The 17910-nt window shown below is 45.5% G+C and overlaps 1 protein-coding gene across 2 annotated transcripts in view; it reads left to right on the top strand.

The window, feature by feature from the left end:
• The window catches only part of LOC130130822 (glucosidase 2 subunit beta-like), a 230553-nt gene that overhangs the window by 32679 nt on the left and 179964 nt on the right, over window positions 1-17910 (top strand). For both annotated transcript variants that reach the window (XM_056300658.1, XM_056300659.1), the window contains exon 8: window positions 1170-1248. In XM_056300658.1, coding sequence (XP_056156633.1) covers window positions 1170-1248 — 79 coding nt within the window. The remainder of the gene's footprint in view (window positions 1-1169; window positions 1249-17910) is intronic.

Below are 17910 nucleotides of genomic sequence, written 5' to 3'. Positions count from 1 at the left end.
CGTGGACTCCCTGAATCCATCGTTGTCATCTTCCAAAATATATTCTTTTTTCTTTTGGATGTAATCTAGGTATGCACCAGTACCATGCACTCTGATATTGGATATTTGGCTGATGCCAGGCTAAAATGGAGTATCGGTATCAGCGATTTTACCCAAAACTAAAATCTGATACCAGCCAGAGTAACGTTGTAAATAAAAGTGAAATGGTTTGATTTACTGCATTTTTGGGACTTGGGAACCTGTATTTCTTGAATGTTGGAAAAAGAAAAGCGGCACGGTGGCGCAGTGGTTAGCGTGGTTGCCTCACAGCAAGAAGGTCCGGGGTTCGAACCCCGGGGTTGTCTAACCTTGGGGGTCGTTCTTGGTCATCCTCTGTGTGGAGTTTGCATGTTCTCTCTGTGTCTACGTGGGCTTCCTCCAGGTGCTCTGGATTCCTCCCACAGTCCAAAGACATGTAGGTCAGGTGAATCGGCCATATTAAATTGTCCCTAGGTGTGCTGGTGGGGGCCCTGTGATGGACTGGCGGCCTGTCCAGGGTGCCTCCCCACCTGCCACCCAATGACTGCTGGGCAGGGGCGCAACAAGGGAGGGGTGTGCAGAGGGTGCAATGCACACAGGTGCCACATCAGTGGAGGCGCCAAAAGACTACGCAAAAAAAAAATTATAATTAAAAATTATAACATGTAACTATATATTCTAATCCAAAATTCTCATCGAAGTTATAATATTTATAAATATTAGACTTTTAAAACCAGAAATTGTTTACTGTACACTGTTCTTTTGGCGCCCTTGCTGATGCGGCGCCTGTATGCATTGTACCCTCTGCACCCCTCCTCGTTGCGCCCCTGCTGCTGGGATAGGCTCAATCATTCCGCGGCCCGAATTCAGATAGGCAGCTTGGATAATGGAATGGAATGGAAAAAGAAAAATGGATTCTATCTCAATATTTTTACCCATAAAACCCCAAACTAAAGCTCTAGAGAGTTACTGCACTGTTCAGCAAAAGCGATGGATTGGATGAACACTCAGTATCGGCCAGTACTTAAATATTCATTATCAGAAACGGTATTGGCAGCGAAAAACTGATATCGATGCATCCCTAGGGTAATCAGATAAACGTGCTGAATCGCTTTCACACTGTTGCCATCTGTGTCTTTTCAACACCACAGCATCACGGTGGATGAAGTCCAGGCAAAAGTGGCTTATGTCGAGGATGAGGAGCGAATTCTGTCTGAGGATGAAGCTGTGGTGAGTTGTCCTTTCTTTATATGGCTGAAAAAGTGTCTGCGGCATGCCTCGATCTCTGCCGTTCTTCCTTTTCAGACTCCAGGGACCCCAAGGGGTCCGTGAGAGAGATACAGAGGTTCCCCGACAAAATCGGGAGTTTTTCTAATTTCATTGATATTTCATTTCTTAGATGTGTACACAGTAAAAACATGTGTACTGTCATCCCACCTAGCAATTATGAAGATTGGTTATGGACTTTTTAAAAATGTGAGTTTTAAACTGGTAATAGACTTCTTTTTGTCATGGAAAGTGTTTTGTTGATGATAAACAGTTTTCTTTTTCTTTTTCCATCAATAAGTGGTGCAGTGGTTAGCGTGGTCGCCTCATAGCAAGAAGGTCCTGGGTTCATGCCCCAGGGTAGTCCAACCTTGGGGGTTGTCCTGGGTCGTCCTCTGTGTCCTCTGTGGGGAGTTTGCATGTTCTCCTCGTGTCTGCGTGGGTTTCCTCCAGGTGCTCCGGTTTCCTCCCACAGTCCAAAGACACGTAGGTCAGGTGAATCGGCTGTACTAAATTGTCCCTAGGTGTGAATGTGTGTGTGTGTGTCGGCCTTGTGATGGACTGGTTACCTGTCCAGGGTGTCTCCCTGCCTACCGTGCGATGACTGCTGGGACAGGCTCCAGCATCCCGCGACCCTGAGTAAGGATAAACGGCATCGATAATGGCTGGATGAATGAATGAATGGAATTCGAGCCTATTTTCATCCCATATCATCATATATTGAAACCGTTGACAAAATGTCAATATATGACAGGTAAGGAACCTTTTGGCATCTGTATGAGACATGACAGTTTAACCACCACCTAACTTTAACCCTAAACTTAACCATTACATAACCTGTATCTCATTAATATTCTCATATCTGGCTGAAAGTTTAACATTGGAGTCTATGAAACGTCTGCCACGTCTCATACAGACACCGAAGGATACCTTGCACATCAGATATCAACACTTTGTCAAGATGAGAATGCATTGGAAATTTAAACTGCAGGGCTCAAAGCTGCCTCAGAAATAGTTAGTTGTGTTTCTTGGAATGGCCATGTATTGTCTACAACCACAAGGTGAAACCAGAAGGGGAAGAAATGTTGAAAGAGAAATGAAAAGGAAAATCTCCTTGAAGGACATTGTAAGGTATTGTCTGCTGTAGCAAATACTACTGCTTCCTCTTGGCAAGAGCACTCTCTTAGTTTTGAATTTACAAGTCCTGACTACAGGAAAGGAAATTAGACCTTGAGGAACCTGGTGAATTTCAACCTTAGTAAAAAATCGGTGCTGTCAGATGCAGCACACGTTGCATCCAAATAAAAATAGTAAACATCCTGACGCTGGCCAGTCTGGGATAAGAGGTGATCACAAACATCATTGTCTGTGCAGAAAGACAGCTTTTCCTTGTAACATATAAGTAATCAAATCAATAATTAGGGGAAGAAAACTTAGTATTGGGCTATGAAAGCTCAATAAAACAAGCCACCCTCACTGCTGTTACTACCCCAAAAGTAGCACTGGGGAATATGGAAAACATTGTTGTCAGGAAAATCTATGAAATTTTGCACAATATCAATATAGATAAATATGACAATACGCTTACATAGGTAAAACTTCTCTTCAAAAATTCAACTTAGGGTCATCACATTGACCTGTTTGGTAATGTAAATTATAATATCAAACCAAAACTAGTTTTCAAATAATACTCCCTTAAATATTTCAGGCCTCATTATGTAAGAAATTTTGTGTGATAAATTCTCATCATCACTAATTTAGACACCAAAATTGAACATCACAATATGGCAGTATTCAAATTACATCCCCGCCTGCATAGGCATGCAAATGCTTTGGTCACGCGGAAGTTCAGCTCTGGCAAAGCGATCATTGCTGGTTGACGTATCACTACCGGTGCTCCAGTGCGGAAATGTCACACCAGACACTAGATTTAAAACTCCATTATGCTGCGAAATACAGAGATTTACGTGGCGGTGATAGGCTTAATCATCCATCCATCCATCCATTATCTGAACCGCTTGTCCTGCTCTCAGGGTCGCGGGGATGCTGGAGCCTATTCCAGCAGTCATTGGGCGGCAGGCGGGGAGACGCCCTGGACGGGCGGCCATATCGTTTGGCAAGGGCTTGAATGTCACGGACATTCGTTTATATGTAAAAGTCCTGCACTCTAGCTTTAGCTATTTGTATTAAGATTCACATAGATGCAACAATTTAACAGCCTTAGAATTTTTGAAAACTTAATACTTTCCAAATATTTTGAAAGGTAATTTTTTGAAAATGGAAGTCATACATCTACGTCAATTTTAATTGTTAGGGGGCGCTACCGAGACAGTTTGGTACATCCAAGCCCCAGATGTATAGCAGATATATCAATGTTCTTTTTTTCTTTTTTTTTTTTTTTACTTATTGGCTTTTGCATTTTACAAATCACAGAATCAACATATGAAATAAATCCAGTATTATTCCCATCCCTCCCCTGCTCCCTAACATATCTCCACCCCCCTCCCCCCTGCATCCTCCGAAATGACGTCGAGTACAAATAAATATACGACAGATATACGACCTCATTCACATAAACACAGACAAGGGAGAAAAGAAAAAAAAATGTAAAAAAAATTTTTTTTTAAATGTTCACGTTTAATTTTTTTAAATGTTCAAATGTTTTACATTTTTCTATATGTTCACCACTTATGATACATGTGCAAAGTTTTGTGAGTTTTGGAGCACCCAAATCCATTTGAAGTCAAAAAAAAAGAAGAAAAAATAATAATCCCTACAAATACAATAGAGCCTTCGCACCACTCGGTGCTCAGGACCTAATTATTTCTCAACCTGAACACACAACACACACACACACACACACACACACACACACACACACACACACACACACACACAACCAGATCTGCAGCTACATGGATGCTTGAAAGTCTCTACAGTATGCCAGGGGCAGATCCAGTCAATTCATCTAGTTAAGCGTCGCTCAGAATGCCAAATAGCCATCCCAGCACCCGTTTTGTACATCCTCTACTGCCGTGACTTCTCTGGGGTTTTGTATGTTGCTTGGATCTACTGTCAATTTCTTTACCACTATTTGACAGGCACTCGCACCAGAGGGTCCCCTCCCCTTCATTTGAATTCAGGGACGGGCGAGCACAGTTTCCAACAATGATTTTTCCTTCAAGCAGTGTGTGAGAATGTTGGGAACACTGCTGTCTGTTCCACTTTAAACTGTTAAAGCCTCGCTCCTACCAAAGCAGCAGATATTATAAAAATCTCTGGATGTAAATAAAAATGGCTGGAGCTCAACTCGTCCTCTCCTCTGGCCGTCCCCGTTGAAGCTGGTTGTTATTCAGGATCCCCAGTCACGTCAGGAGCACGGGAGGCCAAGTTCAGATCCACAGAAGGTCGACACATCATTGAAAATCTCGCATGTTTTAAAGTGTTTTGTAGGCTCGTCAAGGATGAAGACGTGTGCCGTTTTTGTTAGCTTTAGGTGTGACTCACAAGTTTTAGCTGCTGGGAAATGTCAAACCAGAATAATCCTATGACAAATTTGATGCAGCGGTGTTAATATGTAATTTACAGCAGTTTACTCTGCAACCAACATAAAAAGGCTCTTTGCTGGATAAAAAAAATTATATATATATGCTACCGTTCAAAAGTTTGGGATCACCCAAACAATTTTGTGTTTTCCATGAAAAGTCACACTTATTCACCACCATATGTTGTGAAATGAATAGAAAATAGAGTCAAGACATTGACAAGGTTAGAAATAATGATTTGTATTTGAAATAAGATTTTTTTTACATCAAACTTTGCTTTCGTCAAAGAATCCTCCATTTGCAGCAATTACAGCATTGCAGACCTTTGGCATTCTAGCTGTTAATTTGTTGAGGTAATCTGGAGAAATTGCACCCCACGCTTCCAGAAGCAGCTCCCACAAGTTGGATTGGTTGGATGGGCACTTCTTGCGTACCATACGGTCAAGCTGCTCCCACAACAGCTCAATGGGGTTCAGATCTGGTGACTGCGCTGGCCACTCCATTACCGATAGAATACCAGCTGCCTGCTTCTGCTCTAAATAGTTCTTGCACAATTTGGAGGTGTGTTTAGGGTCATTGTCCTGTTGTAGGATGAAATTGGCTCCAATCAAGCGCTGTCCACTGGGTATGGCATGGCGTTGCAAAATGGAGTGATAGCCTTCCTTATTCAGAATCCCTTTTACCCTGTACAAATCTCCCACCTTACCAGCACCAAAGCAACCCCAGACCATCACATTACCTCCACCATGCTTAACAGATGGCGTCAGGCATTCTTCCAGCATCTTTTCATTTGTTCTGCGTCTCACAAACGTTCTTCTTTGTGATCCAAACACCTCAAACTTGGATTCATCTGTCCACAACACTTTTTTCCAGTCTTCCTCTGTCCAATGTCTGTGTTCTTTTGCCCATCTTAATCTTTTTCTTTTATTGGTCAGTCTCAGATATGGCTTTTTCTTTGCCACTCTGCCCTGAAGCCCAGAATCCCGCAGCCGCCTCTTCACTGTAGATGTTGACACTGGTGTTTTGCGGGTACTATTTAATGAAGATGCCAGTTGGGGACCTGTGAGGCGTCTGTTTCTCAAACTAGAGACTCTAATGTACTTATCTTCTTGCTCAGTTGTGCAACGCGGCCTCCCACTTCTTTTTCTACTCTGGTTAGAGCCTGTTTGTGCTGTCCTCTGAAGGGAGTAGTACACACCGGTGTAGGAAATCTTCAATTTCTTAGCAATTTCTCGCATGGAATAGCCTTCATTTCTAAGAACAAGAATAGACTGTCGAGTTTCAGATGAAAGTTCTCTTTTTCTGGCCATTTTGAGCGTTTAATTGACCCCACAAATGTGATGCTCCAGAAACTCAATCTGCTCAAAGGAAGGTCAGTTTTGTAGCTTCTGTAACGAGCTAAACTGTTTTCAGATGTGTGAACATGATTGCACAAGGGTTTTCTAATCATCAATTAGCCTTCTGAGCCAATGAGCAAACACATTGTACCATTAGAACACTGGAGTGATAGTTGCTTGAAATGGGCCTCTATACACCTATGTAGATATTGCACCAAAAACCAGACATTTGCAGCTAGAATAGTCATTTACCACATTAGCAATGTATAGAGTGTATTTCTTTAAAGTTAAGACTAGTTTAAAGTTATCTTCATTGAAAAGTACAGTGCTTTTCCTTCAAAAATATGGACATTTCAATGTGATCCCAAACTTTTGAACGGTAGTGTATATAAAAAACATATACGACAGGCGGTACAGTGGCGCAGTGGTTAGCGCGGTCGCCTCACAGCACGAAGGTCCTGGGTTCGAGCCCCAGGGTAGTCCAGCCTTGGGGGTTGTCCTGGGTCATCCTGTGTGTGGAGTTTGCATGTTCTCCCCGTGTCTGCGTGGGTTTCCTCCGGGTGCTCTGGTTTCCTCCCACAGTCCAAAGACATGTAGGTCAGATGACTCGACCATACTAAATTGTCCCTAGGAATGTGTGTGTGTGTGTGTGTGTGTGTGTGTGTGTGTGTGTGTGTGTGTGTGTGTTTGTGTGTGTGTGTGTGGGCCTGTGATGGCCTGGCGGCCTTTCCAGGGTGTCTCCCCGCCTGCCGCCCAATGACTGCTGAGATAGGCCCCAGCAACCCTGAGAGCAGGATAAGCGGTTTGGGTAATGGATGGGATGGGTATATAAGAGGGCATGTTAGCTAACTAACGTTAGGATGTTCCTAATGGATTCAAACCCATCCGAAGAGAGTGGATAAGTATGAATATGCATGAATCTGAAAATAAGCACTTCGCTGTATAATCAAAACAAACGGTGATCAAGCTGGGCAAATTAAACAGGTTGCCAATGACAGTCGTTAACAGCCAATTTACATCCGAACAGAAACGCAGACTGGCATCGGCACCTTAATTTAAATGTCCAAGGGCAGTAGCAGTGGAATGATGCAAGTTGGCATTTGTATGCATGTGTGTCCGGGTGGTAGGATTGGGGGAAGGAAGTGACGGCGGGGTGGGTATTAAATTATTTTGCTCCATAGCCTATATATCCCATAATGTATAGTGCCTACTCGACTCTTATTGCCCCTGCCCGTCCGTCCGCCCCATAATTACTTCTGTACGATGACATTCATTTTCTTGGCGGTTCAGCATTGCATATCCACTGCCGTTCAGCCACTGCATAGCCTAAATATGTCGAGTTTTCTTCGGGTGGGTAGATAGATACCAGGATTTTTTGGCAATGACACAATAACGCAAGTCCTTTGTGCTGTCTGTCTGTCGCGTAATCTGTGAAGAGTGGGGGGAAATCAGTAATATCCTGCAACGGTGCATTGAGGTAATTTCTGGACAACTTAAATACATTTCTGTCAACACTGTCAAAGATAAGGACATGAATATATACACACATATATACCGTGTGTGTGTGTGTGTGTGTGTGTGTGTGTGTGTGTGTGTGCACATTTTTTTGACACACTTCCTCATTTGTGTTGCTTTCAACACCTTTTTCAACTAGTTTCCTCTCTCCTTTTTTCCCCCTGTTTCTCTTAAGAAGCTTTTGGGCCCACAGAAAATTCACTTTCCACTTCAGTGGTCCAGATAATTCGAAAACAGAGAGGATTTTCAGTAGAACAATTTGATGATCAAAGGACGCCCTTCACTCCGCAGGAAGACGCAGAGACGTGTTTCAGGCTGTGCTCCTATCTGTGTCATTATGTGTTGGGCCTCCATTTGCCGACATTGTTTTTAATGTCGGCTCCAGCTGTTGTCTTTCGAAATGTAATGACGGGGTACGGAGGAGGAATTTTACCTCTGTGGAAAGTAAAAAGAAGGGCTCCTTTCATGTTGAATCGTCTCCCATTTCACTGCTTGGTGAAATGTGGGCTAGATTAACTACTCTGAAGTGATGTGATCCAGCCTCTCCAAACAGACAGTCCCTCTCTTTTTTGCAGTCAACCCCGTTGTCTCGACTGGACATCAGCCGCGGAAAATGCTTTCTGAGACGCACCGATGTGTGACCAAGCTTGGACAGTAGCTGTGGGCCAGGGAACAGAGCTGGAGGAGATTGCCTTCTCCCTTTGAAATAGGCATTGGTGCAGAGGTGAATTTCGCTTATCCAACCCCACCCCCCCACCCCACCAACCCGCTTTAAAGTCCCCCACTCACCCCTACCACAAATGGAGAAGGACTGAATATGGATTAAGGTTCTGCCGCTGAACTGGCGAGAGGGCGGTTAGGGAGTAGAGAAAGCTCCTGATGAAAAAGAAAGTCGGACTTGGGTGTGCAAAGGTACTCTTCGGCCATGATCACTCAAAGAGAAATGTTTGAGAAATACCGCGCCGTGCATTTATAAAAATAAAGTCGCTGAAAGGTTGGGAACCCCATGTATGCTGTAGTAGCCAGCGAGTGGGCAGGGCTGCACGCTTTCACCATGCAATATTGGCTATTCCTGAGAGGCTGCTATATGGGGAAGCTGACATGGGGCTATAACAAGGCTGAAACAAAGGAAATGTAGTTACTCTAGCGTAGTCGGGAGTTATTGGTGCATGGACAGTGGGGGGGGGGGGGGACATACTCTAAAGATCTCATTATAATGAGCTCCTTGGCATACTTAACTCCCTTCAAGTGATCCTGTAAGCGTACAGTGCTGATATGTACAATACTCCATTTGTTGGTGAGAGATGAATAAAGCAAAAGGACGTTTGGGCTGCGGTAAATGCACTGAAATCATGCTGTATTTACATTCAGAGTGGCCTCTTCAACTATCGCATTCGAATATAAGCACCCCTTTGTTGTACTATTATCCAGCCTAACGCTGAAGTACAACGGCCGCCGCGTCACTGCCCGTTGGTATTTTCGCTTTTAACGGCAACTAGATGATAGCCACTTGTAAGACTCGTGTCCACTCACTTACACTGATCAAACCGAGATCACACGTTGTCTCCCCGCTGCCGTTTCGCTTCTAACATTCGTCTGGCGCAGCGGTGGACTGACGGAAGTCCCACACAGCCAGCTCGCACCTGCGAACCCTTTCTGCCTCCGGGCTGCCGTCACATCGCAGGCCTGACGTGACTCGTCACCTCTCCAACTCACCGACGCGGCACGCTCTTGATGTTTTCGGAGCAGCCACCGATACCTCCCCCGGATGAACACAAGGATACACACACACACACAAACACACACACACACACACACACACACACACAGGCGTGCACACGCACACAAAGGAAACACAAAAGCATACGCAAATCCATACGCACGCTTATGCCCTCCTGCAAGTCGTGTTGACCTCCCTCCTGAGTCGCAGTGGACCAAGGTCAGTACCCCGGCTCAGCTCTCTGCACCATCTGTTTGAGCTGGTTGACATTTTGGCCCCAGCCAACTCTGTGGATTCTCACTTCAGAGGAGGGCGGGAGGGGGGTGGAGGTGGTGGTGGTGGGGGGTTGCATTTGCATTCTGTTTCAGTATGTAGAGAGAGCACATTTCAGTCAGTTTCATATTAAAGGTGAAAGATCTTGACTCGACTGAATGTGAAAGCCATTCTCTAGTTGAAAGAGCGATTTAATAATACAAATTGGATCCATGTTTGGGCTTTGCATATATAACTAATGGCTTCACTCTTGACATAGTAGTTGTGTGCAAACTGCTTGTGAGGTCTCTATTAGAGAACGGCTTCAGCCATGATTTTCATCATTTGCAAATTTAACCCACCCTACAAATTATTTTGTCAGTCTCGAGTCATAATTAAAAAATAATCACAGGCGCAGGGATGGGAAGACAGGGAGACGTCGGGGGGGGGGGGATTTCTCAGCAGCCTCCAGAAGGGGGCAGCAGGCCTCTAAGTTGAATGAAAGCCTAATGGAAAGATGGAAAGTCACATTCACAGGTCATTTAATCTCTTTGTTTTCATGGGCTGGGCCTGGGGTGCTGCTTTTCTGCCTTGCTGTCTCTGAGAAAGAGAGCGAGAGAGGGGGGGGGGCTTCCTCCTGCAAACAAGCCTTATCTGCCGTTAAGAAAAGTCCTTTCCTTGCATTTGCAGGGGTTTGTGTGGGCTTAGAGCGCTTCTAGGATTTAATGTTTGTGAGTTTGCAGTGCTTGATGTTTAATGTTGCGATGTTTAATGTCTGGGATTTCTTTTCTTTCTTTTTTTTAGACCTGAACCATTATAAGAGCCGAGTCTGTTTTCTGCTGTATGTATTTAAATGCTCTGAAAGAAGTATCTTTCTGGGAACCCAGTGTGCGATGTTGCATCACCGAGAGCGGCTCGGCACTTCCCGGGTTGCAGAGCTAAGCTGCACTTAGCCTAAAGTTGATGAACAAACTGTATTGGATGAGTGGCTTAGTGTTTCTCCGTTTGCTGGGACAGGCCTTATCCTGATAAGTTGTACGGGTGTAGACTATTTCCTGCAGAAGAAACGCTCTGCTTCTCTTCTAGGTAGTATGGTGTCTACAATTTAGGGTTGGGTATCGTGTGGAATTTATTGAAGTCGATACTGGTATTTCTTATCGATACCGGTGCTTGACATTACCGCTTTTACGCTATGGTGTAAAAAAAAGCTGTTTGTTATTGCTGGTAATTGCCAAATATCAGCAACGTTATCATATTTGAAAGGTAGAACATGTTTACTGTCGGAAACAACCAGATGTCAACATAATATGCATAACAGCAGCATCCTGAATAATGCCCTGGCACATGCACAGTAATAACAGCTTTGAAACATTGCAATTATAGGTTGACAGACTGTAAACAATTTTTCTGTAGAAAAATTATCATGTCTGCCCTTTCTGGTAGGCTGCATGACCTATGTTGGCTGATTGTATTACCCGCTGATGAAAATTATGTACACTTATGCGACCTGTATCACCAATAAGAAGCACCATCAGCGCTGACCTTATTGGTCCGGCCGGCACTTCCCACTTTGGTGCCGGCACTAAAAGTATCATTGCTCGGTACCCATCCCCAGTCTACAGGTTGGTAGTGCCCAAACCCAAACTAACACTACGGGGGATGCTGCAGCATCACAGCGGTAGTCTAAACCACGACGCAGCCAAACGAGGCTTTTATATGATCACTGCCACTCAGAACATGAAACGAGGCAGCGCCAGAAGCGGCAAGACAGAGGATATGCACGCACGCATGCACGTATAAATGCACACACATGCATGCACACATGCACACAAACACACACACACACACACACACATGTAGTAGGCAGCCATATAAGGGGATTGCGTATCCATTTGTGTATCCAAACCACCTTGTAGTGTGTCTATGTTAAAAGCCCGCTGTGTATATAGGGCTTGCTGGGCTGAGAGGGAAAAATGGGAGGTGTCTGTGTCTCTCTCTCTCTCTCTCTCCCCGTCTGTACCGTTCATCACCTCCCATCGCACGCCTCGTGTTTTCTCATCCCCGGTGAGAGTGCTTTCAAGTTATATAATGTGGAATGACAGGCTGCAACCAGAGGTGGGGTGATGTGTGTGGTTTGTATTGCCAAGGTAAAGAAAACGGACCTGCTAAAAAGGCTGTATCCCGCCATGTTCGCTTTAAGTAGGGAGACAGTGAGGGAGGGGTACGAAGAAGGATTTCACTGATAACTGTGACAGGGTCCTTTCCTGCATTTTTTTCCTTCCATTTTGGTTAACCCATCAGGACGGAATGGGAAGATTGCATTTCTCCTTCATCTCTTTCCCTTTGCCCGCCCTTTTCTCCCGCACGTCTGCTGATCTTCTCTGTGCTCATCTTTTGTTACGCAGTGGCGGCTGCTGCGTGTTGTGGCTGTGGCGGGAGGTCAGAGGCTAGACAGGGATGTGGGCAGGTGACGGAGGGATGGAGTTGCGCTGCTCCACAAAAGAGTTGAAGAAGGTGGATGGAGAGGGAAGTTGCTCAACATGTCCTAATCTCATTCCAGCACCTTCCTCACCAACCAACCGCATGTTGTTTGGAAGTGAATGCAGAGTGGCCATGTCTTCACAGTGAATCTATATTTAATTTAAGTTGGCTCTTGAGACATATGTATTTGTGTTGGTGTATTTTATGTGCACACACACACACACACACACACACACAAACACAGACTCACTCACACACATGTCCCAGGTTTTAACCACCATCTCGCCTTGCCAGCTATTTTGTTAACAAGCAATACAATGCTGGTGCTTCATGATAATAATAATTAATCTAATTTATAATGTAAAGATATTTTCACTGCCAAAATGCCAGTCCTGGCAGGGCGATAGACAGCAACACCGCCTACTCCTTAAAATTTTTTTCGAGCATCTGATCAAATATTCAATATGCTATACCCATGTATAATAAGCATATATACCTCTATACCTCTTTCACCATGTCATGAGAAAAACCACAAGGGAATCAGGGACTCCCATCTTGGCCCCTAAATATACCCCCCCCCTTTACTCCCCAGTTGTACTTGGCCAATTACCCTATTTTCCGAGCCGTCCCAGTCGCTGCTCCAACCCCTCTACCGATCCGGGGAGGGCTGCAGACTACCACTTGCCTCCTGCAATACATGTGGAGTCACCAGCCGCTTCTTTTCACCTGACAGTGAGGAGTTTCACCAGGGGGACGCAGCGTGTGGGAAGATCACACTATTCCCCCCAGTTCCCCCTCCCCCACGAACAGGCGCCCTGGCCGACCAGAGAACCAGGACACATACACGCATCTGGCTTCCCACCCACAGACACAGCCAATTGTGTCTGTAGGGACGCTTGACCAAGCTGGCGGTAACATGGGGACTCGAACCAGGATCCCCGTGTTGGTAGGCAATGGAATGGACACCACGCCACCCACCCCCACCCCCCAAATATACATGTAAATTGATATAGCATGGATAAATTTGTGGGTACACTGCTTGACATAGCTGTACTATGTTGTTGCGTCGTCCTGATGTATTATTTAATTTTTTTAGGGTTTCTACCAAGAGATATTAATGATTATGCAATTAATTACATGTAAAATCCAACACAGGGACAAGAAAGACCAAGCACACTGCTGTAACAGATTCACTAGCGAGCGAAAGCATCACTGAGAAACCACCCTGAAACCAAGCCCAAGGCAATGATTTGTATTCTTATCAGCCTTTACTGCTTGACAAATACTATTGATGCTGCACTCGCTCGACTGCAGTCTTAAAAACAGGGTACAAAATGTGCAACAATGTCCAAGGAGAAAAGACATCGGTTTCCTTTAGGACTATCTGTGTTGTTTTTCTTCTCCTTTTTTCCCTCCCGGAGGATTGCATCGACCGGTCATCTAATGTCCCTGCAATGTCACGGGTGGCTAAGGACTACGTATGCATCACTGTGAACATACTTGCCGTGTAATGTACTGCCGGTACTACGGCAATGGAAGAAAAAAAAATGCAATTACAGCCCTGGCCCAATATCCCAGAATCATTTTTGTAACGGTGCACAATATGTGTCTCCTTTGTAAACAGACCATAACCAGCGAAACACACGCATCAGTATGCTGCGTTTTGTGTACTTTGAATTCCTCGGTTTTTCAGGTTGTGGCTTTATCCTCCGCTTTTCTCTTCCCCCCCCCCCCCCCCCCCAGTTTGCAGCATCCCCGCAGCCTGTACACGACGAGACCTCGGCTTGTATTGTTTTAAAAGGTGAGCTGAGGTATTCCAGCTTTGTTTCAACTGAACCTCAAATATTTGATGCATCGCATCAAATATCCTCTGACCCAAAATGGTTTGGTGCTGAGGGAGGGGTTGGGGTGGGTGGGTTCAGAAAAAAATGAAACCTTGTTGAAGAACTCGGCGTCCTTTGTGGGGACGAGGGAGATATGTTTTGTGAGGTCTCCATGGCGACTCCACTGTACAGCGGATAAGACGATAATGACAAGCTCTCCAAGACCACAGGGGCATCAGAACAGTGCACATCCTCCAGGTTTCAGCTATTGTGGCACTTGGAGGAGTTACACAACCTGACGTTCCCCCTAAGAATTTTTCTACCCCCACCCTAGCCTCATCTGGGCTTTTGAGACTGGCAAAGATTGGACTAGCTAGCAAAGGGATGACACACGGAATGACAAAACTCCTGTGTCCGTCTGTCAGGCTTGCTCTTTATCCGACTGACATTTGCTGGCTCAGGCTCATCCAGGCTCTGGAAAAGCCAGGGATAAGAGTCAGACACAGATGGCTTTTTTTTTTTCTTCCCCCGCTCACAATTCTGTCTAGTGCAAGATTTGGGTGGAAAATACTTGAAAATTACAACCCTGTTTGCATAGACCTTTGGAAATGCAATTGCTAAAAAGTAAGAGAGCGGCGAGTGTGCACATACTGTAACAGTGCGTCATTGTTTTCTGTAATATCTTGCCTCGCAGCGCTTTGACCATGACATTTTCATTATGCATTATTAGCCTCATACTTCCATATGCATTTCAGCGTGTGTGGTGTGTGTGCGTGTTTTTTTTCTTCTATCCCACCCCAATCTATTAGTGAGTAAGGCTTTGCAGGGCTGTTACTTCAGTAGTGACCTTTTCAGTTCTCTTGTCCTTTGACTAAGTCAAAAGAACAACAACAAAATGCCTCATGCCATTTGAGACTGATGAGGCAAAGCCGGCGTGGAGGAGAAGGGCGGGTGTAGGTGTTAAGTTGATTGGCGACAGAGAAAAAGCATCTGCTTTGCACTAGCTTAACAGTTGCCTCAGAAGCACGCCTGCCATTGTTTCCGAACAATACCTTCTTCTGTGTGCCAGGGAATGTCGCCTTCAGAAGAAATCTGTTAGAGCCGGAAAGAAAATGTTACATAAGGAACATTTAGAGCCATCTTCTTTTTATAGCCCTTCCACAACCTTGATCTATTTGGTGTTTTTTTTTTAAAGATAACTACCTCGATTCATTTCTTTTCCTCAGGCAGTTCAGAGTTAACATGTGGGCAGAGAACAAAAGACAGGGGATACAGCACTCGAGTCAGCAGCTGATCCTATGACAGAAATGGCGCAGAGGCGAGTGGGTCCCAGGTGTGGCCTTGAATCAAGTACCGCTCCAAGATACAGGGTTGTGGTTGAAGGGGGATGAGGGCAAAGAGCAAAACGAAGTGCAGGGGCGTCATGGGAGATTGCGTCCTGTGTGACAAGCTGCCTGCCGAGCGCCTACTTCCTGACAGTGTGTAAAGCGAAGAGACTGGACATCTGACCCCTTGGACCTTGAACAAAACAAAACAGGATATCCGTTAAGGGACTGCGGTGGCATGAGAGAACTACTCTCTTGGCTCGGTGTTTATCTCAGAAAAGGTGTTCTGGTAACGGAAGAGGTCACTGGTCTTGTTGAAAGCCAAAGTTTCACCCCTCCTTCTACCTGAAATAGGCCAAATGTTCCAGGAAGACCAAAAAAAAATAAAATAAATGGGCATGTATTACCTAACCTTTCTGTCTATTTATGATCTACATAAGCCCCCCCCCCCCCCCCAGACAAAAGATTATCAGGAATCAGGAACACTTTATTCGTCAATATCATTGACAAATAAACAATATTTGACAATATTGTTTCCCACAGCAGTGCAACACAAAGACAAAAACTACAATAACTGCAAGAACACTGTTGTTGTACAATAATTACAAATACACAAATATACAAATAAATACAATACACACAGTGTATTGTATACACTGGCGGCACGGTGGCCCAGTGGTTAGCGCTGTCACCTCACAGCAAGAAGATCCTGTGTTCGAACCCTGGGGTTGTCCAACCTTGGGGGCCATCCCAGGTCCTGTCTGTGTGGAGTTTGCATGTTCTCCCCGTATCTCTTGTGGGTTTCCTCCGGGTCTTCTGGTTTCCCCCACCATCAAAAAGACATGAATGTGAGGGTTCATACTCCTGTCTGTGCCCTTGACCGAGGCATGGCAAGACAAACTGGAGTTGGTCCCCAGATGCTGCACAGCGGTTTCCCACTGCTCCTAGCTACACAGCTAGGATGAGTTAAGTGCAGAGAGGAATTTCCTCACGGGATTAATAAAGTATCTCAAAATAAAAAAAATAAAAAAACATATCCAAACTAACACATATATCCAAACTAAACAAAAAAATCACTGTCCAAGGGAACAAACACCAGCCAGGATGACTGTCAGGACTGCCGGTCTGGATGGGATAGCAGTTAGCTTAGCCTGCCCTGCTTCCGCTACCTGTCGGACCGCCCTCGGTGTTTCCTCTTTGGGCGCAGCTCCAGGCAGGGGCCGCGGTCCTTGAGCCAACCAGACACCGCAGACCAGGCTCCCTCAGCCAATCCAATGCTAGCTCTCCCAGCCAGACACTCTCCACACACCTCCCCACACTCCACACAATGACACCGAAAACACCACAGTCAACATCAGGCGAGGCTGCCGCCAGACCGCCCGAGGTGTTATTGGAACTGCCAGTCTGCATGGGCTAGCAGTTAGCTTATCCTGCCCTTCTTCTGCATCCTGTCAGACTGCCCTCGGTGTTACCTCTTCGGGGGCAGCTCAGGGCAGGGCCATGGACCCTGGGCCCACAGAACGCAGCAGACCAAGCTCTTAAAGCCAATCCAGCGCCAGCTCTCCCAGCCATGAAACGAAGAGACAAACTTAGACGCAGGCGTGGACAAAGACACTGCATGGATGGTACTGTGTGAGGCCACCACAAAGGTGAATTCACGCTGCCATCTTCCCACATCAGTATTGGGTGAGGCCGCTGCAAACATGAATTCGCACCGCCATCTTCCCACACTGGAAGCAGAAGACATAAAGCATACATAAGACATAAGAAATAGCGGAAGATTATTTATTTATTTATTTTATTTTATTTCTGATTTTTCCCTTTTTTCTCCCAATTTAGTGGCCAATCGATCCCTATTTTAATTCAAACACCCACCCTCGTACTGCATGCGTTCGCCAACTGCATCTCTCCGGCCGGCAATCTCGAAGGAGACCGCCTCCCCACTTTCGTGACAAGGCGACTCCAGGCCGAACCACTGTTTTTTCCGACACACACAGAGACGCATTCACGTGACGAACACAAGCCGACTCTGCCCCCCTCCCGAAGACAGCGTTGCCAATGATTGCTGCTTCATCGAGTCCGGCCATAGTTGGATCTGATGAGACCGGGGCGCGAACCCCAGTCCCCAGTGAGCAACTGCATCGACACAAAGCCGATGCTTAGACCGCTACACCACCGCGGACCCCTGGAAGATTGTTTATTTAAGTCAAGTCAATTTTATTTTTATGCCAAATATCACAAATTACAAATTTGCCTCAAGGGGCTTTACAGCAACACAACATCCTGTCCTTGCATCGGATAAGGAACAACTCCCTAAAAAAAACCCAACCCTTTAACAGGTAGAAAAATTGGGAAGAAACCTCAGTTAGTGGAACTATCTTCTTCTTTTGGCTTATTCCTTGTTTCTCAGGGTTCCTTGTTTCTCAGGGGCCGCCTCTGGATTTTACAGTTTCCGTCGGTACCCTGTGAGGGCACAGCAGCAATGGCTGCTGTTGTTAACCTGGGCCTTGACTGATCCCGTATGGAGCCTTGACTGATCCGGTATGGTCTTTTCAATCTGCTTCCTGATTTGGCAAAATTTTACGTTAGATGCCCCTCCTGACATAACCACTACACCTATGAACGGGG

Source organism: Lampris incognitus, chromosome 20, assembly GCF_029633865.1.
Source record: "Lampris incognitus isolate fLamInc1 chromosome 20, fLamInc1.hap2, whole genome shotgun sequence".
NCBI classification, from domain to species: domain Eukaryota; kingdom Metazoa; phylum Chordata; class Actinopteri; order Lampriformes; family Lampridae; genus Lampris; species Lampris incognitus.
Note: the sequence above shows the minus strand (reverse complement) of the source record. Positions and strands in the feature narration are given on the sequence as shown.